The sequence below is a fragment of the Alligator mississippiensis genome, chromosome 12 (assembly GCF_030867095.1).
Source record: "Alligator mississippiensis isolate rAllMis1 chromosome 12, rAllMis1, whole genome shotgun sequence".
In the NCBI taxonomy this organism is placed as follows: Eukaryota; Metazoa; Chordata; order Crocodylia; family Alligatoridae; genus Alligator; species Alligator mississippiensis.
Genome location: NC_081835.1, coordinates 67,642,608 through 67,666,834, shown reverse-complemented (window position 1 = coordinate 67,666,834; position 24,227 = coordinate 67,642,608). Strand labels below are relative to the sequence as shown.

General features: G+C 46.9%; 1 protein-coding gene across 6 annotated transcripts in view; it reads right to left on the bottom strand.

The window, feature by feature from the left end:
- Nucleotides 1-24,227, bottom strand: part of RALGPS1 (Ral GEF with PH domain and SH3 binding motif 1) — a 217,256-nt gene that overhangs the window by 28,553 nt on the left and 164,476 nt on the right. For all 6 annotated transcript variants that reach the window (XR_009455975.1, XR_009455976.1, XM_059715770.1 and 3 more), the window contains 2 exons: nucleotides 24,116-24,209; nucleotides 8,600-8,667 (listed from right to left, as the gene is read on the bottom strand). Coding sequence is in view for 4 of the 6 variants with exons in the window: in XM_059715770.1 (XP_059571753.1) it covers nucleotides 8,600-8,667; nucleotides 24,116-24,209 (162 nt within the window). In the remaining 2 variants the exon portion in view is untranslated. The remainder of the gene's footprint in view (nucleotides 1-8,599; nucleotides 8,668-24,115; nucleotides 24,210-24,227) is intronic.

Here is a 24,227-nt window from a genome sequence, read left to right as displayed (position 1 = left end):
ATTGAGAGAGATGTCAAAAACAAGCAAGTTCTCAGTATCAGACGCACGGACTGATAAAAGCACCCTAAGGCCCATGTATTTATTGATCACATTCAAAACCAGGCAAATGGGTGTTAAAGATCTGCAGGGAACAGAGAGCTGTGCAGGAGGTTTATGAAATCCCGTTCCAACCAAGGACGAAGGCTCCTGGCCTGGTCGTAACATTTGGGAACGAAAAGGGAGGTGGTGAGAGGTCATCACAGAAGCTGAACCAGTGCCACCTTAAAGGCAGCACGAGGAGAGCAGACAGCGGGCTTGGGAGGCAGCCACAGGCCCTGCAGGGGGATCAGACAATCCTCCTTCCTACACGGTCATTGGCTGCTAATGCTCAGCCCAAACTATTTATTAGTTACCGAGACAACCACTAAAACAAATGCAAAACTAAATGTCAGGCAAAGTGTTTACATGGAAAATGCTGCTTTCCTTTGAGTCTGAGGGCTGGGAGTGCCCTGCAGACTGCGTCACCGGGCAGCACAGCTCCCGTGCCCGGGGCTCAGGGCGCAGGCTGTCTGCACAGCCCAAGGTGCACGCAGCAAAGCAGGAGCCCAGCGAGCTCCCGCACAGGTCTGTGCCCACTCCCTGGGCTGGGCTGGGCTGTGCTGTGCCGAGTGCTGCCACCCCCCACGCCCCGAGCAGCGCCAGCTCTGCATCTGCCCGGAGCCGAGACAGGGCAGGTCTCCCTGCCTAAAAGCACGCACCACTGCGGAGCAGCCCTGTGGCAGACCTCCGCCGCCTCTCTGCGCGAGTCTCCTGTGCCAGGCCAGCCTGGTACTGCCCAGGTGCACGCGCGGGCCGGCCATGCCCAGCCCCTGCCTGCTAGCCCTGAGAGCAGATGTATGATGCTGCACTTGGGAGCTCGTTCCAGGGGTCTCAGATACTAGGAGCTGCAATGTGCCTGCTACACGTCAACCCGAATACCTCGTTTGGACCTGGGGAAGAAGACTGCATCTTCCCAAGCAGTCTGCCAGCTGGCTGCACCTTTGATGCTGGGCATCTCTTAGCCAGCACAGATGTTCAGAGCTAGGGCACTCGCCATACTGGAGAAGGTGAAAGGCCAGCATTTTCTAAACTATCCAGCTCTCTCTCTTTTATAAACCATGCCTTCCCGATTTTCAGGCAGAACTAATGGACTTAAGATGATCCCAACGACGTTGTATGAATCATAGGACTTCCTGAAACGCACATAATTGAACTGCTGGGAAGACACCAGGTTCTGAAGCTACTCGCAGCAGACAAGCCTCCTTATAGCATTCGGCAGGCATGCCGCTTCCCTGTGAAACCACTATTAACAAGTATAAATACATTTAGTAATGAAACAGGACCATCACTGCCAACAATGCAAAAACTGCCCTGTTGTAAGAGCTCACTTCAACCAAACATCTGCCCCTTGTGTTCCCAATTACTGGAAGGCTGGTTGGCTGTATCTATGGAAAGTGGACAGCTGGTTTTCTCCAATATTATGCACACAGGAATCCTGGAGAAGGGATCTGTTTTTAATGAGCCTCACACAACGGGATGATATTCCACTAAGAGCAAAAACACACTCCTCCTTGAAATGACCCCTAGTTTTCTTTTAGGGGCAGGGAAAAATGAGAAAGAAAGAGTGTGCAGGAAGTGGAGCGACAGCACCTTGCTACCATGTTCAAACCAGGGATCTACGATCAAGGACATGGAAAAGCACTATCCCTGGGTATTTTTTAGAGTTTTTAATCAATCATTATGACAACGCGAGACTTTGGCAAGTTGGGCAAATTGGTGGTTCATAAACACACTCAGAGTTTAGCACTGAAGCGGCTCATTCACGAAACATCTAGTATCTGCTGCAAGAAGTTAAAGGCCTTGAAACCACATTATGGTCAGTTGAAGGAACATGGTGCCTTCAACTACATGTGGACTGGCTCTCATCATTAAAAAGTCCTGGCTGTAAAGCTTTCATTCATGGTGCACTGGGATTCAAAAGAAGGAGAATCTGACTTGACATACAATTGCTGGAGACCACTGAAAACTATTATTATTCAGGCCAGAATCCCTTAGGATGCAGGACTGGCAACACAGTTAGGGATGGGGCCGGGCCGTCTTTAATCAAACAGGATTAACATTCCAGCGAGTGACATTAATGTGTCTTATTTTGAACCTGTGCACAGGGAAAAAAAGAGCGCAACTCAGCCGTGTCTTTCGTTAGTATTTTGAAATAAGAGTTCTCGTTCATCTACACAACTGCTCACATGAGTAAACTTAAAGAAAATACCACAGCTTTTAAAACGGGTAAAACAGTTCATTAGAGGGGAATATCTGACGCTGCTGCGGCTCTTCGGGGCACAGGAAGGAAATCAAACTAGAATAGAGATTCTTCAGAGCAGTGGCTGGCTACTGCATGCAGGTGACCCGCTTTCTCCAGGTTTCCTCCGTGAAACTGAACTGGTCTGTGTGACGGCATCTTTGCCCCCCACGAGAAAGACGGTTAGGGTCGATCACCTTAGCATCTAGCAGCGGGAGGCCGGAAAAGGGAGCAAAGGCACCAGTAACGCAACACACGATCCGTACAGAGCCTCCTTTAGCAGAAGGAGCGAGGACCTGTAATTCTGAAGGCGACTACTCCCCATGCAGTACGCCGGCAGTTCACTCATGAATGTGGACTGCGTGTGGGAAGCCACTGGTGTTAGACTTTCCTTGCAGCAGCTGCTACTCCCTCCCCGAACAACCTCCTAAATGTCTTTCCACACCTCGGTCCCTTCTAGCCACAGCTCTGCTGAGCTTGTTGTGGGCCAACAGAGTCCCAGGCCTTCACGGGAGAGCCGGGTTTGCACTTTCCCCATCTCCAGCCTGGTTCACCTTGTCGTGCTACCTCCCAATGACACGGTGTGGAAACAGGTTGTGCCAGGAGTGTATGCCCTTACATATGCTTTGTCCGTCTCCATTTGCCTACTCGCCCAAATTATTACATTCATTTAGTCTTCAGTAAAGCAAGCTGACGTCACTTTTACAGCACTTTATAATCACAAAAATGCAGGTCGCTGAAAATTTGACGTGGACGTTACAAAATACTGTCTGTCCAGCAACACATCAGAACTGTCCAGCTGAGCAAGAAACACAGCAGGTTGCGAGTGCCTCAGAAGTCCTTGTTCACAGATTCATTCGTAGACTGCGAGGCTGGAGGGGACCTTGCAGTACCAATTACTGAAGGAAATACTAGCAGCTGAATGCAGCAGTAGGAAGGCTCCCCAGACCTGGAGCCCCATCATCATGCTGGGTCCTGCTTGAAATGGTGCTAGCCTGCGGCACGTACAGGGACAATCCAAACCCACGTGCCATTGCTAAGCTCACAGCAGGATCGCACATGCTATCTGCTAGACTCAGCATGGTTCAGCATGTCTAGGTTTGGACATTTCTTTAAGGAATGATTTCTCTCCCTGGCATTCCAGCTCTAGCAGCCTGCATGAAATAAAACGGGAGGGCACCCACGCTGGGTTTGCACGGCACTTATAAGGGCCGCGTCTCTTGTTTTACCGAGTCTGCAGCCGGGCTCAAATGACAGCATGAAAGGAGGATGCGTTTCCCAAGTCACCATAACGGCACGCCGACCCAGAGCCCTCGTGGAGGCCTTTGCATGTGAGCAATGTCGAAGCAGAAGCCAGAAAGAAAAAAACCTCAACACAATAAAAACACCCACCCACGTTAAATGTACGAAATGAAATCACACAGGACAAAAGGGCTCAGTTGTACATTTTAACGAAGTAAACCACTTCTTTATAAACACAAAACCAGTCTTTGCATGTCCATGCAAAACTTAGACATTATTTTAACAGCTGCTTTTGCCCTTTCATCTACTTTTAAAAAGGTGCATTGTTTTAGTATGAACTGTTTCCTCAGATCACATCCAACAATACTGTACAAGTGGTAGGGCTGTGGGGTTTCCTGCTGAACTGTTTCCCTCCAAAACCCTGTGTGCAGGTTTTATTCCTTCTCCCCACATCTGGAACATCTCCAGGGTTAGGACTGAGTCCCTGAACTGAAATACCTTCTGCTGGAAAATTAAAATCAGCTTTCATCAAGTCAAGTAATGAGCTCTGTCTTGCAGCCAAAGTCCCATCTTGCATTTTAGGCACTGAATGTAAGAAACGGAAACTTAGAGAAAACTGAATGATTTTGACTACTTACAACCACAAAAGCCTGACCAAATGCTCCTAGTTATCCAAGCCACGCGCACAAGATTCGAACAGGGCAAAGGCAGCAAACTGGAACCTCGTGGACACCAGTTCACCAGCTCATCAGTCCGAACATGCTTGACAATGACGTGGGAAATATTATTTTGCTGCTGTTTATATGACAGCACAAGCATTTCATGGACATCATTAACAGCGTTTTACTGAGCTCCAAGCAGGGATGATATACAATGCTCTAAGGACACTAATCTTGATCTAAACCACATCTCTATATTTTTTCCCACTTCTGTTTGATTTCTGTCTCAGCAGTCAAGATTTTGGTCATAAGAAATGTCATTTCGAATGTAAAATAAAATGACTTAATAGACTGGGTCTGGGTTTTTCCCTGCTTCTTCCCATCCCCGCTTTGCCTCGGCACAGTGAGACACAAAGTTGGCAAATCATGATAACAGTTTAAAACAGAACAGGCTTTGCGATAATAGCTCCTATAGCAGTAAATATGATCTGTATGCGCTGATCTGTTTAGTCTGCTACAGAGAAATATTTATATTTCTCCTCATTTTCCAAAGTGAGCAGCCTAATTAGACAATGTTGCAAATGCTTCATTCCTTTTCTCATAGCTTGTAGCAATGTGGTGCCAACATAAGGCACCCAAATTCTTCAAGTCAACTGGAAACGACAAGGCCTCTTGCTCACTGGTGCGTGTGCTCGAGCTCTACGAAGCAGGAATGGGAGCTTATGCATAAACATCAAGGAGGGAGCAAACACAGACAATACTCATTTTACTCCTTGTTCATTATCTATCAAATCTTGGGTCCAAATGTTCAAACTGATGCCAGAGGATACCCCCTGGCCAAAAGCTGTTCAATTCTTCTAAAGGTTTCTGACAAGACATCCCATTTGCTGCACATCTCAGTAAGATGAGATCTATTAAAGCAACTCTTCTAGAGTTCATAATGAATCATGCATATTCCAGCTTCACTCTCAAATGTCAAAATACAGTCACCTTTTAGGTCATCTAGGGCAAAGGCCAACAAAGGGATTTTTTATAGTATGTTTACACAGCTTTTTGTCCAGTTTAGCTGTAAATGTTCCAAGCGATGGGACCTACCCCACTTCCTTTCCTTAAATTTTCCACAAAAACAAATCCCTCCTGTCCTGTAACTATTTTGGCAGTGTTTAAGAATTCCCTGCAGATTGACACTCTTTCTGTGAAGGGCCTCCCATCTTTGCCATACGTAATCTTTGTACACGCAGCTCTGACGCGCACTGACCTTTCGCTGGTTCCATGCCAGACCCATTTTATTACTGCTCAGAAATGCGGGTCGAGATGAGAGTACCATTGCCGAAGTGGCAGGAATTTTTCCAGTGGTTCGCTTGGGCATCGTACATTGGAAGCAGAAGTCGGCCTCATTTTTAAAACTGCCACTCACCCCAGTTTCTGCTGGGAGCCTTGGAGGTTCAGCACAACTGAAAATCAACAACGCAGCTTAGCTGGGCCTAACGCTGGGGGTCCAAATGCGGAAATGCATTCTGTGTTTGTATTTTAGGGGGACAATACATCTCGTGGTGCTACCCCAGTAAAAATGAGCTTGCTCACCCAGATAATATCTGTCTTTGAAACACCAGGCAAGCATTTACTTGGGAGCACATGCAACTCCAGCGTTATACTGCGAAGGCGGCCAGGGAACACTGAGAAACATTGCATCTGATAAAATGTTCCTTGTATTTGAAAGGATGCAGCCAAGCTATGAAGATGAATTTCAGTTTATACAAACACTTGCCCTCACTGACTAGAAAAGCCCTTTAGAAGCTCAGAACAGAAACCTGCGTCCAGACACTTCTCACCTGCTCGCACTGCATGCGCACACCAGCGTGAGACTGTTCCGGGAGCCTGTTACACACTCAGCTGCTATTGTCCACCAGGCCTGGGCTGCAAACACTGCCTTGTTATTGGATGGCTACATTTGCAATGCAGGCAGGCTTGTTTTGAAGAACTTGTTTTCCAAACCACCATTCCCAACTCCCAAACCCCCATCACAGGCAGAATGACATGGTTTCTGGAAACATATACCCTATAAAAAGGTAGGTCACATTTTGCGCCAACCAACCTCAACAGTGTTTCTTTAATCAAACATGTTTCCTAGTTTTGGTAAAACAAGGCTCCATTTCTATGACTTTAATTCATACTGCATAATATCTGTAGTGTTTGCTCAGTTACGTCAAGGAAAGCAGTGTCTTGTACCCAGGTTCCCACAAAACACTTATAAAGACTGTACGGTGCACAGATCCAACTGAAATACGGTGGCTTAATGAAGGTTGTTATTTAACCTTAAACCTGGTAAAAAGGCACTAAGACCAGCTGTAATGAAAGATCTGTGCTGTCCCAAGTCACTGAAACCAAATTCCTTCAAAGCACCGTGAACGGTGTGGTCTCCCTCTTCAGTCTGCTTCCAAACAGCGAGGATGAAATTGTGCTTGCGACACTTGATTTGCATGACAACGGAGGGACCCCATAAAACGCCCATCTACCCAGGACGCGCTGGGAGGAAAGAACGGTGGTGACTGAGTTGCGACAGGACGCAGTACTAGTCTTGGCAGACACTGTTGACGCTTGAGGGCAACGGGCTCCAGTCATGATCTCTGTTACATTATGAGCCCCTGCACATGCTAGCTGATCCCAGGAAGTCGCTACGCAATCCTGTCCCACCCAGCCATGATGGGATTTCCTTGCTTCAGCTGCATTGTCCCTTTACACGCAACTGTGCAGGAAGAACTTACCTCTTGCTCACTTACTGCACTTAATCAGACCCAGCAGAAGTGATGCAGTTCTGCTTTCTATTTATTTGATAGGCACTAATGAAAAGGCACAACTCTGTAAAAAACAGCAACTCCATCCACCTTCTCCATCCACTAGCTATTCCTCAGGAACCGGTTGTCTGCTTGCAACTTAGCAGTCTTGCTCAATGGCTCCTCTGCCAGAGAATGCCTCTTCGTTAGTGGGCCACCTGACAGAAACAGGTCTGACAAAGAAGCACTGAGCAATGCCACCAGGGATGATGGTTCCTGGCAGGTTCCAATGCGGTAACAAGGCCAGTGGGGAGACAGACTTGGCTGGCAGTGCTGGCACCCTGGCCAGCCTGGGATTAGCTCTAGAGACACATTGTGCTGGAATTTCTCTATACTTTCACTCATAAGTAAGGACAGAGAAAAATACCCCGCTGGCTTGCACAGTGGCTATTAAAAATGTGGAGTTTGCCAACTACTGACCTAAAAAATCCTCCATTTCCAAATTCAGGGAAATTACAGATAGATAAACTCATCCTTTCGAACACTGAATACAAGGTTCATCTACAGTCTCTGCAAGTGAAGACTTACTTCTGAAATCAAGCTACTTTCACTTACTTTTATAAAGTTAAGAGCATTTGCCATTCTACTGCAAATCCGAAAGGAAAATTCCCTTCTTGACCCCTGCAGGGAATCAGTTTGCAAACATGATATCTGAATCCCCAGATCTTAATTTGCCACTTACAAAAGGAGTTATATAAAGTTATCCAGCTGTTTCTGTAACATTGCTAAAATATTTGACTCTGTCCAACTCGGAAAGTGAATTCCTCAGCTGACTACACGATGAGCAACGTACTGTCCATCGATTGCCTATTTTACCCCGTGGTCACTTCTACATAATATTAGAAGCATACTGAGAGATCAGGTGCTCACTTTAGAAAATGATATCAGTCATAATTCTACCTCTGTCTCAGGAAACAAGACTGGAAATTTAGGCAGTTAACTTAGTCAAATGAAGGCTGACAGGACAGAAGGGTTTGTGTTTAGTATACTAGGGGGTAAGCACCAGTCAGAGAGAAGAGCTATTTAAGTGAAAGAAAAATGCTGGCTCAAAAAAGGTTTAAACAGCCACGGGTAAATTTGGGCTGGAAATCAAAACAAGGTCCCTAAAGGTCAGAGCAGGGAGGTTGTGGAACAACCTCCCAAATGCAGCAGGCAGAGCAAAACTCAACTGGTTTAAGGATGGAGTCTGATGTATTTATGTATGAATGGGATTATGTGACATGGTTCCCCCAAGCAACAGGAGACTGGACTTGATGACTGGCACAGCCCCTTGCAATACCTGTGTTCCTGTTATATTTTCTGTATCACCGATACCAGGGGAAGCTCAAAGTTGAAAGATTGCAGAGTGAGGCACCGATTTTCTAACAGATCTTTTAGCATACTTCTCTAATGACAATAAAAAGAAGATTTCCCATTGGAAATAAATTACATTCTCCCCCCCCACACCCCGAAAACCCAGAAACTCCAGTTTCACGAACTACAGGAAAAGATTTGCGTAACAGCAGATACAGCGCTCACAAGCAAGCATTCACAATCACTTTTTGTACCTGCAAGATCTTCCTTGGAGGAGACCAGTCGAGGAGAACTGTTTCCTGGTTCAATTCTTAAGGACAATCTGGAAAAGAGTTTTAGACACATCAGTGGTGAAGGGGCTCACTGAAGGCAGAGGGGCAAACACACATTTTTGTTTGTTTGTTTGTTTAAAAATGTATTTTTCCATGTTAGACTCAATTTTATAATCTTACAAGGACTATGACTATCCAGAGTATATGCTTGAACAAATAAACGCTAGCAATGAGTACAAAGTGAATGCAATAAGCAATCTTGTCTTCTTTCTCCATATCTAAATACAAATGGAGACCACCCTTGCCAGGCTTCCAGAGCCTGTGTTACTTTCTGAAAACTAGGCGATAATGGTATGAAACGTAACCGGCAAATGAGCTGTCAGTGAAAAGCAGAAATTCTAATCTGGTCTGAATAGTTATTTATTTAGATGCATGACAGAACAACTGCCAGGTTCCTAAAGTAAATCACTGATCTTTAAATCCAAGAGAGAAACTAATAGTAATGTTTATAAGAAAGAAAGACCCAAAACAACCCCTCCCTGCCCCTCCAAAAACCCCTAATTGAAGGTAAAATTCACTAGAAAACATAAAAAACTGAAAGTTAGGAAATGTAGACTGCATCCTAATGACTCTGTGAGAGCAGAGCTCATTATGTGATCCTGTAGTAATGTGCAGTGAGAAATATTTATTTTGCAAATATGTATTAATGGTGTATACTTACAAAAATAAAGCTTATTTGGGGGGGATTTGAGGGGACCTGCTAGAAAACACTGAATAATTCTAAATATTTAACAGTCCCTATGCTTATTTGGAACAAAACATGACATAACCCTGCCTGTCAAGACTTTACGCTGTACTTACTGCTGCCATACATCCAAGCATCCCCCGCAAACCTCTCTGGCATTTGTGCATCTCCCTCCTGCCGCCCACCGTTTTCACGCACACTCTTAACTTGGCATCCTCTGCTTTGAACGAGTATTTTTTAGAAGAAAATTCATACCAGACTGTAATTTAGAGCATCTTGTTTTGAAACCCACGGAGGGCACAGAACCGCTAGACATGCAGTAATTAAGAGGACTAGTGATTTCATACTTATTCATCTCAAAGATATTGAAAAACTAACATTAGAAACCCAGATTTAGTGGCCCTATAAAACTCAAGCCCTTGACTTTGTTTTCCTCTCGGCACCTGGCAAGGGGCATCTGTACTGCGTGGTTCTCCTCTCGTGGAAAGGCGGAGTATGTTCACCTTCCCATTCCTCACTTAATCCAGGAACAAATGCTGCTGCCTTTGTTGCGCTGATTCTTTCTATGAGATTCTGAGCTTTATACTAATTTATTTAGATATGTATATTGACTAATCATAAAATGGAAAAATATTGGTCTGATTCCTCCAGGCCCACAATATCTTTATTCTCAAAGCAAACACAAACCGTTGTACTCAGCCTTGGTGGAGCCGCAGCTGGAGTGCTGCGCCCGGTTTTGGGCTCCCCAATTCGAAAGGGATGTGGAGGATCTTGGGAGGGTCCAGAGAGGAGCCATGCGCACGATCAGAGTCAGGAAAACAGACCTTATGATGACAGGCTGAGAGCTATGGGACTCTTCAGCCTGGAAAAGCGCAGGCTCAGGGGCAACCTGATGGCCGCCTATAAGTTTATCAGGGGTGTACACCAGGATCCGGGGGAACAATTGTTCACCAGAGCCCCCCAAGGGATGACAAGGTCGAACAGTTATAAACTCCTGCAAGACCATTTCAGGCTGGACATAAGGAAGAATTTCTTTACTGTCTGAGCCCCAAAGGTCTGGAATAGCCTGCCATCAGAGGTGGTTTAAGCACCTACTCTGAACGCCTTCAAGAAAAAATTGGATGTTTATCTTGCAGGGATCCTATGACCCCAGCTGACTTCCTGCCTTCGGGCGGGGGGGCTGGACTCGATGATCTTCCGAGGTCCCTTTCAGCCCTAATGCCTGTGAAATCTGTGAAATCTTTGTTCAGCTGAAACACTCAGCAGCATATCCTTAATATAATGAAAATGTGCTACAGTCTGGTCCATTTCCCAGAATCCTCGTATTTAATCCAAAAACATGTATTCTTCACTTCTCTGGTCTGTGCATTCCTGCTTCCTTGGATTAGCCTGCCTGATGTCTGGTTTTGCAAAAGTGAGGGGTAACTCTGTGGTCTCCTGCAAAAGTAATGGGAGTTATTTTAACCACAGTGAAGAAAAAAGTGGGGTGCTGCACATACCAGGGAAAGGAAGGAGGGAAAATTATGGGGTGCATTGTCATAAAGAGAGCTAGGATTCAGAGGCCTTGTGTGGAGAAGAGTGCAATCCCTGCTCCCATGACAGACGTGGCTGGCACGGACCTCTGTAGAGCTGAAGGCTGCACGGCAGGCCCGCAGTACCCTCAATAGCTGCCGCCCCCGCCGAAGCACCCTCTCCGTAGAGCCGGGAGCCTGCTGTGCCCCTGCTCACTTGCCGTATGCCTGACGTGCAACTCGAAATACTGAAGCAGCAGCACTGAGAAACAAGACCACCACAGACAGAAAGAGTGCATGCTTCTTCAGTCTTGTGACTGCGAAAGATTTCAATGTATGCACTGCCGTTTTACAGAGGGGTAGTTCAGTCCTCACAGACGGTAACACTTTCCTTAATTCTTCACTGTCCGTGGGATCAGCGAGGTGCAGGAGGAAGGGCTGCCACACCAGCTCCTCCTGACTAAAGTGGTGTCGTATCAAATCCTGATTAGACCAAAGCGAAGTAGCAGTTTCACCACCTCTCAATCTAGGTAGCGAACAGGGGACAGGACTAGGAACAATGACCTCAAGCTGCAAGGAGCAAATTTAGGTTGGCGATTCAGAAGAACTTTCTAACTATGAGGGTGGTCAAGCACGGGACCAGGCTAGGCTACTTGGAGAAGGTGTGCAATCCCCATCCCTGGACATTTTCAAGAGCAGACCGGACAGACACTTGGCTGGGATGATCCTGCCTGGATCAGGGGGCAGGGTTCGCTGACCTCCTAAGGTCCCGTCTAGCCCTGCTTTCCTATGATACTACAATCACTAGTGGTACTCTTCATTCAGGCATGAGTCCTGACACAATTAACTCACTATGCTTGAAACACAGGATAGCTGAAAGCGTGGAAATGAACTGCTGCACAAGGAGATGGTCGTTTTGAAGACTATACACAACTTTTAATACTTTTTTGTAATGGGTTATTTTACCTGGCCAGAAACAGGACACAGAAATGACTTAATGAACCCAGAGACTAATCAGCTGCGGAGTCATTTATATTTAGCACCTGCCAAACTAGGGGCTTCAAAGTCTTGGTGTCACTATAATGCGAATAATAATCTGTCTTCACTTGCATACTACACACACCTTCCCCCCCAAAATTTAGCCATCTAAAATTGGGGGAGGGGGGATGTTTTAAGCAAGAAAGTTGATTTCCATGCCAGAATGGAGGTACAGGGACTCTGTAATGGCTGCTGAGGCTGAACTGCCTTCCCCAGTGCATGCAGGAGATGCAGACTCGGCATCTCTCACCCTCTCCTTGCAAAGTTCAAGCTTTAGCTGTGCCCCAGCTACTGCTGCATTTCCACATTCAGCCATGATAAGCCCATGCTATGGTAGCAAGGGCTCTGGGAATAGTTTTTCTTCATTCTGCCATCCCAAAAGAAGGTGTGTGTCTTGTTCGTGGGGGTGTGGTATGTGAGAAAACATGGTAATAATAATCTGCATATTGGCTTTAGCCAGTGTTGTACATCAGCACAATGCTCTTCATGCTGTTGTCTAATCCAATATTGGAAGTGCTGGATGGGATTGTATCATGATCCTTGAGCACAACCCAACATTTTATTCCAGACTAATTACCACTTCTGTGCTCCAAGCAAAAATGAAGTACTGGAAGCTTGAGAAAATACACTTGAGCTGATGGCACAGATATGCTGCACTAGCACAGAGAGCACTCCCAAACAGCTTTACCATCTTCGTCATTCCCAAAAATGGCTTTTTCTTTTGGCAGATTAACCTCTAGATTCCTCTTAGCACAGGCAAATTTGTCTTCACAGGAATTTGGGGCTCCTCCATGAAAATCTATTTGGATTTTTGTTTGATTTGAATTATAATTTGAATGCCTGCAGCAAAGCAAGCAGACTCCAGCTCCTGGACGGCAGCACTGCAGAAGCAGCACACGGCAGTAACAGCACAACACTTTGTTAGTTTGTCAAAGGAATAACTCTAGGGAGTAAAGAGAACCTTGTGAAGGAAGCAGGTAGGCCCTGATTCAGCAAAGCACTTAAGTATGTGATTAAAAAGTGCCTAAGTGCTTTGCTGAATAGCAATCCATTTAAGCAGATGCTTAAAGTTAAATACGTATTTAAATACCTTGCTGAATCAGGGCCTTTTAAAGGCAGAAGATGGTTGTTTCAAGAAAGCGCGAAGAGACTGAACGAGCTATTTCAGGCTCGGTTCTGGCCGTGGCGTTTGAAGGTTGCTTTGAGGGACTGTGTGACAGGGTGCAGGAGCATTCACTCACAGACAGCATCTGGAGGCTTTTTGTCAACATCTGGCACAGGACAAGCAATGCAATATTCTGCTGAAACCTGAAACAGTACACTCTGCTGTTTATTTCCCAAATGATTTCTGTTTAAACAGAATTTAAGGGGAAACAGTCAACTTGAAATCCTAGTCTATTTTAAGAATGAATTAGTTGTTTAAAGTAGCATGACTGCTAATTTTTGTGGTTTTACAATAATATTTTCCTATTTTTAAACATTCTCTTCTCTGGTGCTGAGAGCGACTCAGGTAAACAAAGGCAAGAATGACTAACGAGCAGCAAAGCTATCGGCACGGAAATGGGATGGTTTCGGGCTTACGAATCCCGCATCTGTGCAGAGAGCTGCCGACGCTCTCTCCAACCCTGTGAGTCTATCAGACTGCTGTCAAAATGACACATGCTTTCTGTCCTCTCCATGTAAAGTTACCTTAGTTGACACTCATAACAATGCTAGGTACAAACATCAACCACAAGAGTATCGTTTTTAAAGTAATTGTGTCCCTTCCCATTTAAGGCAAGATCCAAATTTCCATCCTAAAGTGTCATGCTTAAATAAAAATGGGCTCGCTGAGTTTTCCTGCTAACTTTAATGATACTTTCATCCCTGTCCAGGGTGTGTTGTTGGGGCTGGTCTGGATTTTTTTAAAAACAATTATAGCTTCTAGGGAGACACTGATTGCTATGGGATGTTACTTTCTGGAAGGAAATAAGTCTGGCTAAAATTTTCATTTTTCAGAACTATGAAAAGTTTCTGGTTTGGATTTGATGGTCTTTGTTGTTTCTGTAGGCAAGCTATTTTGCTTTCCATTTGCAAGCTACCACAGTGGCACCTATTATAACAGCGCACCAACAGATAGTCTAAGATCCCTCAGCGAGTGAAAGAAAGCTGGAATGAACTGATGATCTCTGTGATATGGAGGAAGTAATACCTTAATTACATTTTGTAAACACATTATGTTTTCAGTGCTCTGTTTCTGTGATCAATCGTGTGTGCCAAAGGGTAATGATTTCACCTTGTTTTTGACCACAATGACTACACACAATTTCTGCTTGTAACTGAGACAGCGATTCAAGACATGCAGATACAGCCATCATTTTCTGTTTGCAAAAGGACTGTTCAGCGGCGCAGAATGCTTGTTTTAACGTGACAGTAAGAGCGAGGCTAACCTAGCATATCCATTAACTCTACCACCCTACCATCTTCCTAACCCTATTCCTAAAAGCCTAATTAGTTTCCAGATGCTCTCTCTCTTCTGGAGACCATGATAATTAACAATACTAACACAGCACCGGTGCTCTCCGCTGCAGCTGACAAAGACAAGACGTGCTCCCAAACCAGCAGTGCTTCCCGTCTAATACAGGACAAAGCCTAGGCGGGGTGGGAAGCAGGGAATGATGTCTGGGGTGTGGAAACTGTGATGGGCCCTGCTCACGACCAGTACGCTGGGCAGAACATGTCTTGGGAACTCTCCCAGCTGATGTGACTTCAGGAATTACTGTGCATTCAACACAAGGCTCTGCAGGAGATGGGTCGGGGGAGGAAAAGTGGCACGAGCCGACAGAGCACTGGTGCGGGGCTCGGGAAGCAAGGACCTATCGGCTCTGCCCCGGGCTGCCGGCAAGCCAGGGCACCTCACTTCACTGCCCTGAGCCTCAGCATCCCCATCTGTGAAGTGGGGAACACGGCACTTCCTGCGTTGAGCCTCTAAGATCTCTAGAGAAAGGCCACTGCTCAAGAAGCAGGTGCTGTCTTCTGGCGGCTGGCGAGAGCCGAGGCCCATGTACTCAGCCAGGGAGGGGAAGCCTGGCCCAGAAGTCGCAGAGCCCCCTCCCCGCTGGACCGCGCGGCGTTGCTGGTGGCCCCCATCTTCTCTGGCCCTTTCCCTAAGGTGCCAGAACCGGCACGCTCACCAAGACTATCTCACTCGCTGTGTGGGTCAAGTTCCTGCTGTGAAAACTGGTTTTTCTCCAGTTTATTTTAGCGAAGGCTCACCGTGTTCTTATTTTTTCCAGAAACAAAGACAGCAGAAAGAAGGCTTAGAAAACCAGCAATGGTTGCTACTCAAAACCCTAAACACAAGCGGGATCAATACCCTTTGGTACGAATGCAAAGCAGAATTGGAGACTTCAGGGCAGCTGCTCAAAGAGAAACAGCTAGTGAGGAGATTTAAGAAGTAAGAGAATCCGCCCGGACCTACCAAGCAAGCGTTTAATCCCAGAACAGAATAAGAATGGGACCGCTGGTAAATCGGGTCCTGTGGGTCCCCTTTCCCCCCTTGGCAAGTGTATGAGAGGAAGGGATGTGGACTTCCTGGGCTTGGTTGTTAAGGGTATCGAGGCACCACACTCACTCAGCACTGAAGTCTCATGGGCCACAAAGCTGGTGGCCTGGCCTGCCTGGAGCCCAGGCGGTGACTGAAGTGCTGCTGGCTTGCTTCTGTGCCACCCTGCGGTCTGCACTGCACGCAGCCCCGGTCTGCAAGGTCCCATTTTCAAAGGTGACTTCGAAGGGCCCAGTGGTTTTTGGTAACGGTTTGGCTTCTAAACACCCAAGGGTCAGATCTAGCACAGGACCGGGTACTGGGTCTCCTGCAGTGGGATCCAGTACCCTGCAAGGTGGTCATAGTGCTCTGTCCCAGGGAAGGCAGGTGCCACAGGTTGGGGCCAAAATAGCCAGCTAGCTAGGGAGGAGCTGCTGGAAGCCAGCCACTGTTCACTGGCCAAGATTCAGGAGCAAGACTGGGGGCAGGGCTGGACCCCCGTCAGCACCGCATGGCGAGTGCTCGAACCACGGAGCTATTGTGGAAGTGGGGGTGGGAACCCCCTTGCACTCCAGCTGATGGAGCGGCAACTCACGGGAGCCTAGCACTGCCAGTGTGAACCCGGCGCGCGGCGAGAACACCTGCTGGATCAAGCCCAGCAGGCGACTCCAGCAGAGAAGCCCGAGACAGCTGCCAGGCTGCTCAGCCCTGTCCAAACCGAGGGCCTCCGGGCACATGCCAACACACAACCCTCAGGCAGTTGGGAAGCTTTAAGGACTGAAGCGGGGATGCCGACAGAGATCAGGTGCTGCCAGGGTGCAATGGCCGCTAGTGAGAATTTTCTGGGCTGCAACTTTATACGTAAGGTGCCTAAACCCATGCCAGCCCTCAGCCCAGCCAGTGTTTGTGCCCCTGTCCCTCGCTCCTAGCTCACACAACCTCTCTTCCTCTTCCAGGGCCCTCAAGATTTCCCAGTGTTTTAGTGTTCCCTGTGATGTCTCTCCTTTCGGCGCCGGCAAGAATAACCCACTCCATCATGGACGGGGTCAGCGAGGTAGTTCCTTTCCCAAGTCGACTTAGCCGCTTTGAAGGAGCGTAGAGGGGACTGGCTTGTCTTCACCGCTGTTTTGGTTCCTGGGTGTTTTTCCCTTTAACTCTGCAGCAAGTAACACTTCATGACTGCACACGCGGGTGTTGGGGGCAGCTGAATAAGAGAGGTGATTGATACAGGATGTAGCAAAGAGACAAGCTGCGAAGGTCCCTGAAGGTGCAAACTTGGGTTTGAAGTAATGGAAAAAAAAGAGCCAGTGGAGGCATGAACAAAAAGGGGCGACTTGTCCAAAGGACGAGCCGGAACAGCAATTTTTGCAGCAGCATTCTGGATGGATACGAAGGAGACAGGAGGGGAGCTGTCAAGGCCGGAGAAGAGGATGTTGCAGTAACTGAGAAGCAAGATGAGGCGTCTTAACCATGCTGGTGGACAGGAAAGGCTGTATCCCAAAAATGTCAGATGGGAAAACACAGTGACAGGTAGGCACAGTCTGCATGGGCAGAGCTGAAGAAAGAGCTGAGCTGTGGAGGACGCCCAGCTGATGAAGCCAGTGGTGCTGTCCACAGCAACGAACACAGAGGGTGAGGAGGACTTTCAGGAAAACCATTCCCTTTTACAGGTCTGGAGCGCAGCAGCCGTCATCAGCACGGTGACCGCAGCAGGCTCTGCGTTTGCAAAGGTAAGGGGCACAGGGAGAAGAGAAGGGGCCAGCCCAAGAGTTGGAGGCAGAAGGAGGGGAGTCCTCCAGATGACGCACTGAAGGAGCAATCGGAGACGGACAGCACAAGAATCACGAGTGGAACAAGTCACAGAAATCAAGGGAAGGTGATTTCTTGAGGACAGGAGCCGGGTCAATGGCCTCGGGGGATGCTGGGAGGCTGGTTATCCTGTCCATGGCCCACAGGGAGAGAGGGCAGCTATTTGCCTGTCCCTGCTAGTAATGTAGTGCCACCAGCCTGCATTAAATCTGGGCAAGCAACCCTTTCTCCACGGCACCAATGGTGCAAAGCTCATAATTCCCCGCCCATCGTTACGCAGACAGGGACTGGACAGTTGTACGGGTGTGTGTTGTTACACCCAGCTTTCTGGTCACTACAACAGGCTGAAAGCTAAGGTGGTTTCTTGGGGGAAGGGAATAAAGATTCTTGCTGGTAACGCAGGTGTTGAGGTCCAGCTGCAATAGTGTGCTGCGTTCTGCACGTGGAAAAAACTCAAAAGTGCTCTGCGCTCAGTGGCAGATGTGAGGAAGCTTAGACTCACTTTTGGTAAAGCAGTCATGGAAGAGGCAGGACTCTCCAGGACTATGACGGTCCCTTCCAATACTGTTCAGTCCAGCAAGGGCTCAAGAGCATGTTCACATTTTAAGCTCTGCAAACATAAGGTTCAGCTGGGAGCTAGGGGACACGAGAAATGGATAGAAACAAGTGTTGTAAGGTCAGCAGGATTTCAAAAGCTGTACTGCTTTATCCAGGCAGTAGCTAGTGATTTGTTCTGCAGCTGTTCAGGGACACCCAGAATATGAAGAGAGAAAACTGAAGACCTCCTAATGGCATATGGACTGTGTCTTGCATGACAGGATAGCTGCTTAAAGACATCTCATATAGTACAGGAAACGCATTAGCAGCATGCAAAGCTATCAGCAGCAGTGATGCACAGAGCTTGCATCTAGCCCTACTTGTCTTCTGAGCTCTTGCTAAAGATCTGCTCTAGTTTGAGTCCCATTTAAAATGATTTCAAGGGACACAGGAATGGAACGAGAAGAAAGGAAGAAAAGAAAAGAAAAAAGACCGGACATTTTTCCCGCAGCTGAGTAGGAGAGAGAGCTCCGGGAAGACCGGAGTGAACAGAACTGCACCCTTTCAACCAGGCAGCCCCTGATGGGGCAGGGGAATATATCGTGACCGACCAAAAATGCCCTTTCATGGAGACAAGATCCACAGACTGGCGTGCCAGCAGGCTCCCACCCTGGATGCAGAAAAGCAGGACCGCGCTGTCAGTCCCCAAGAGAAGAGAAACTCCCCGAAGAGTGAACCCTCCCTTCCATGCTGCGGACTTGCACTTGTTAGCACAGCGGTGTGCGTGCCACCTGGCTCCACGGGCTAGGTGAGAGGCTCGGGGCCAGCCCACAGGCAAGATCCAGAGATCGGAGCCGCATTATCCAGCCTACAGGGCTGGGTTTGGTGACCGCAGAATTAGCTGTCGCAGCTCCTGGAGTCACGGCAGCTTCTGCTCCTCCTGCCACACGAGACTGCTCTGCACTCTGGAGGTGGCGCGGGCAGCTCCCCCACGGGGCCAGCAACGTGGCGGCAGGATAAGCAGTGGCAGTGCTCATGGCTGTGGCTCCCGAAGCTGCAGCAATTCACGCTGCCAGTGCTTGCCACACCACTCAATTTCTAGACCTGTACAGAGCCCTGCAGGCCTGATGGCAGGGCCCCACGGCCAGGTCTTGGTCACCCCCGTTAGCAAGTCCATGCACACCCTCCGAATGAACTGCATTGCTACTGCACAAACACCACGAAGAATCAATTTTGAATGAACTAAATGGAAATGTTATCCATTGTGACAACATACCAATGCAAACCTACAGAGCCGGTAACTAAGGGAGAAGTCATTTTCAGTAAGCCAAGATAAACGTTACTATTTCATCTACAAGGGCCACACGTTGATTAACCACTAGGATTTTTAACCCGGCAGGCTTGGATAACTTGCACATAGAGGCCTAAGAGAGCTATCTGAGAAAATCTATGGCCAGCAATTTTAATTTTTAAAAAACCTTGAACACTGGGGAAATTTCAGAAGATGTGGCAAGTGTGGATGTAGGGTCAATAGATAACTAGATGCCTCTAGGCTGAACATTAATCCCAAACAACTGAGCAGAAAAATCTGATACAGGATTCACTTGACACAAAAATAAATTACAGGAATACAATTTACACCAGGAAACATGACTTTATAGAATAAATGCCATGCCAACAACTCCAATGTCATCCTTTGATGAGATATGGTTGTTACGGGTAAGAGCAACTGAACACGAACATTGAGTGTGACGCTGTGGCAAAAAGTTCCTATGGCCCTTGGGGCAAGAGTGGAGGACGGACCAGCTAGTGGGAGAAGGGAGACAATTCTGCCTCTGATCCTGCCGTTTACATGACTAGTACCAGAATACTACTTCGAGTTCACACGTTTTAGAAAGGATGTTGAGAAACTGCCCGATACTAAGAGCTCAATGTGTTTTACTTATTTAAAAAAAAGATGATCAAGAAGTGACTTCATTGCAGTGTTAATGACATTCACGGGGATGGAACAGCGTGTGCCGCAGGACTCATATCTAGAGGGGAGAGGCGTACAAAGAACCAGGGGCTGGAAACTGAAACCAGACCACTCACGGTTAGAAAAAAGATAGGGGGCTTTAGCAGTGCCCGTGCTCTCTCCTGTTCGAACAAACCGTGAAGGCTTCTCCAGGACTCGATGTCCCACTCGAGACTGGATGCTTCTCTGGAACATCACCGCGCTCCAGGAAGGGAAAGGGTGCACGTGGTCTCCTATTTCCTGTCTTCTGGGATTCTCCCTGAGGGAGACAAGCAGCCTGGGGGTTGTCAGCGCTTAGCTGTAGGCAGCAATGAAAAGCTACAATCCTAGGAGCACATCTGTTGTCTCCAGCCCCTTTGCTATCTCTGGTCCTGTCTCACCAGCAAGAGCACCAGTTTCTCCACCTGCGGACAGAGATGTCTGGGCTTATGAAGGAACGATCCCTTTGTATTCGGGAGATGACACAACAGCAAAGGTTTTGTGTACAGTCTTCACCTTCCCGCAAGTAGAGATTAAAACCAAACCTTTCAACTGACGCAACATATGTGTGTGAAGTAGATGCATGATTTTCCTGTCCTGGTCCTGGTCCGGGAAAGTGTGCATGCTGGGATCCTGCCGATGTATTTTAGGGCAATTTTCTGAGATTTTCTCTCTCAAAGTTGTTACTGAGCTAATCCCACCTTTCCTGCCAAAGATCAATGTTGCTCCCTCCTCAGTCTGCTCGTGCTGCTCTTTGGTCTGCAGGAAACAGCGCTGAGACCGAGAGAAGGTGCTTTTACTCTATAACGACTGAACTCCCGCGGCCTTCCCAGAACCCACAGGGCGCCGATACACGTGCAGGGAGGCTGCTCCAACGCACGGTAATTACAGCGCGTCGGAGCAGGCCCAATTAACTGAGTCTGCTGGAGCGTGGTAATTACTGTGCTCCTGCAGACTCCAGTGTCGTACCAGCGTCCCTGCACTGAAAAACAGTGGTGGGGTGCTTCAAACTAAAGCTCGTTCGATAAGCTTTAGTTCAAAGCATCCCACCGCCCTTTTTCAGCACAGGGATGCTGGTACACATGACGCTCCAGGCACTTTAAATTGGCGCAGCAAGAACTGTGCTGATTAAAGCACCCCGCCATCTCCCAAAGCAGGTCTGTAAATGCCCCCAGTTCTTGTTGGCACGGAAGGAGAAAAGAACAGGAAACCTAAGATCTGTGGAGGAGGAATATATTGAGTTAAATTTCTATAAAGAAGTCCATAACCTGTCCTCAGATTCAGAGAAAGAAAAAGACTGAGCTTGAAGGACTAACATGGGCTAGATTTTGGATGAAGACAAATCACCTTGAGGTAAGACTTCGTTTCGGAAGAAACACACATGGCAGCACAAGGTCTGAACTCCCCATGAGCAGCTCCGAGAAACCACAGACATCATTACGACATTAGGTATCAGGTTCTGCCCTGGTTTCCTTTCATTCTTAAGGTTCTCTCCGTATTTAGTGAATCTATCCCTAGACATGCTCCGGCTTAGAAAGAAAACAAGCAAAAAAAGATCTGCTCAAAGAATGTACTTTCCCAGCTATCCAGACCAAGGGAAAAGGATTGAACGCCCTCTAAAAATACACATAAACACCTCTCAATGCTGTGAGGAAACCTCTGCTGGGATTAAAATGACTTTCAAAAATGTTATATTGGAATTACTCATGACTTGTAATTCTTCCAAGTATTATGTCATGGTACTAAATATTTATAAGGACCATTTGTTTTGTTCCTTTTTTACAAATATATTGAAACTAATGAAAAACTACCATCTATATCTTTTTAACATAGTTGCATGGACAGGAAAGTCTGTCCAAGAATTAAAATTAAGCAATGTTTTCAGTCTCTTGGCATTTAGTCCAGAAGCTGTAAAGACCACTAATAACAACCGTTCACCTTTTCCTTACTGTGCTCTTCATGCCTTCATTTAATGAAGTATGCAAACACATGAGATACAAGTAAATAAAATTCCTGCTTATTAAACCCTAAGATGCAACAAAGATCTGAAAGGCAGACTGTAATGCAAAGCTCAGACTGCACTTTTCTTTTACACGGGAGCATAATGTACAAATGTTGAGTGTGAAAATCTCTCTCACTCTGCAGAGCAACTCTAATACAGGGAGGGAGAAAGATGGAAAAGCACACGTGTTCGCTATGAGTGCTCCGGTACAAATTCAGTTTCTGTAGCAGATAAGTTGCGGTTGAGAAAAAAATTCTGTAGATACATTTTTTCCGTTTGGAAGACAGTGCCATACATGAAACAGGATTCTGGTACAAAAACAGTGTTCCTAAAATCTGCTTTCAGTCTGATCCAAAAATATAAACTTGTCAAAACCGCAGACAAAGATGATCCTCTGCAGTGAACAGGCTGACACTGCCTTGGCTTCCCGCGCTGGAGGCTTACCTAATCAACAGGACAAATTATGAGAGAGTCCCTCCAGTTGAAGTCTGTCTGACACTCAATGCAGCTCTAATATCACTTCCAGAAGGACATCTGCTCCGCGTGCTATCTCCTCTAGAATAATTCTCAGCTAAAGCAGAGTAAAATTCCAAACACGTCCATGCCCTACGTGGCTCCGCTCTACGTCAGTAATTATGCCAGAGTTTATCACAATTGCCTCATTCCACTTACTGTTTTTGCCTGAGGAACAGTAGTATATTTGCACTGCTCTAAACTGAAGCTGAACAGAACAGCTTTCACAACTTGATGTGATGTTTGAAAGTAGACAGAAAGGGTAATTAAGTGTCTTCAAATCCGTCTGCCTACCGCCTATTCTAGAAGGCCTCTTCTGGGTGCATCTACACGTGCCATCAAGGCAACGTGCCAGAGTCAGCGCTGCTGCTCTCGGGTGTCGTGTCTGCCCACGTGCCTGGGACTGCACCAGTTTGAGCAGGGACGGAGCAGCCCCAGGCTGGCAGGGGACTTAGGGGTCAGGCCCAGGCTCCAGGCAGCAGTGCTGGATGGTGGAGGGGCTGGCTGGGGCACGAGGGTGCTACAGCGCGGAGCTAGGTGCAGGCAGCCCCCACACTTTAGCACCCCCGAGGCCCAGCCAGCCCGTCACTGTCTACATGTGCGTTTCAGCGCACGTAATTACTCTGCCATAGGATAGTACCTGTGCTCGACAGTAGTATCCTACAGCGCAGTTATTTAATTTACTGCACTCTAATACCAGCGCAAGTGCAGACTGTGATGCTTTACTGCAGAACGAATTAGTTGACCCCGCAGTAAAGTGTACGTGTAGATGCATCCACTCTCCACAACCTATTCTAAAAAGACACTACTTTTCCAACCTAACACCAAAACAGAATAATCTCTTGTTAGTTTACCATCTATTTGGTGAAGAAAGCTGTTGATTCCCACAACTAAGAGTACATGTGCCCTACTATTTTTAACAGTATTTGTTCCCTAGTGCTGGGAAGCTAGTCTCCCATAATGACACAGTTCAAGTAGTACTTTTTATTTCCTTTGGTAACGTTACCAAGATCTCTGTCCATATCCAAATGCAACCCCAGGAGGCTACTGCTGACTCAGCTGTAACCCGGAGAACCTCTTTGACCACCGTTCCTGGAAGCAGCTGGCTCAGTTCTGCTCTCTCCATGCTAGCTTAGCTTATTTCTTTATGCTCTATTGTACCAAAAAGGTAAAATCCTCCTGCAATCACCTTCACTTTAATTTCTGTCTTTCTTGAACAAACACACACCCTTCAATACATGTGCTCTGGTCATGATGGCTATTCTACCACGATTCTTTATGTCTCCTCTGGAACACCGACGCGTTTTCCTGCATGCTGTACGTCACTTTGAGGCTGGTGACCAGGTTTGCTCTTGACATCACCGTAAGTGTTGCTTTAGGTTTAGCTGCAGTCTGACGACATCAGAATCACTGATGGTGTGTCAGCCTAGCATAATTATTCACTTGCATTTACAAATGGTTCACGCTATTCTAGCAGCATCAGGTAATTTGACCTGAGTCGTGCAGCGTTCCAATAGAAACACCAGTTTCAGGGTTCCTGAGTATTATTCTCTAAGGAGGGCTACAGTGCAATGAAACAAATGAGACTTTTATTAGTTTTTGCCTTTAACTTTTGCAGAGGTCTCATCTTGGAATGACATGAGAGTCATGAGGATAACATCCAGCTGGGGTTTTACTCAGGCCTTGACAATATTAACTCTGTTTAAAAACGTTAAAAAAATACTTACATTTTTGCCAGAGATTTTCTATGCGACTCCTACTCAAAACTAACAGCCAGGCCATCTTTCTATTAAATTGTCTAGAGGTAGAGAAGGAGGTGGTACTTACTTGTAGTTGTCATCTTCAACAAACTTTTGAAGTTCTTCAATGTAGCGAACAGACTTTAAATACTTCTGCACATGGGGTAATGTTGTGAGGTGATCTACAGGGTATAAAAAAT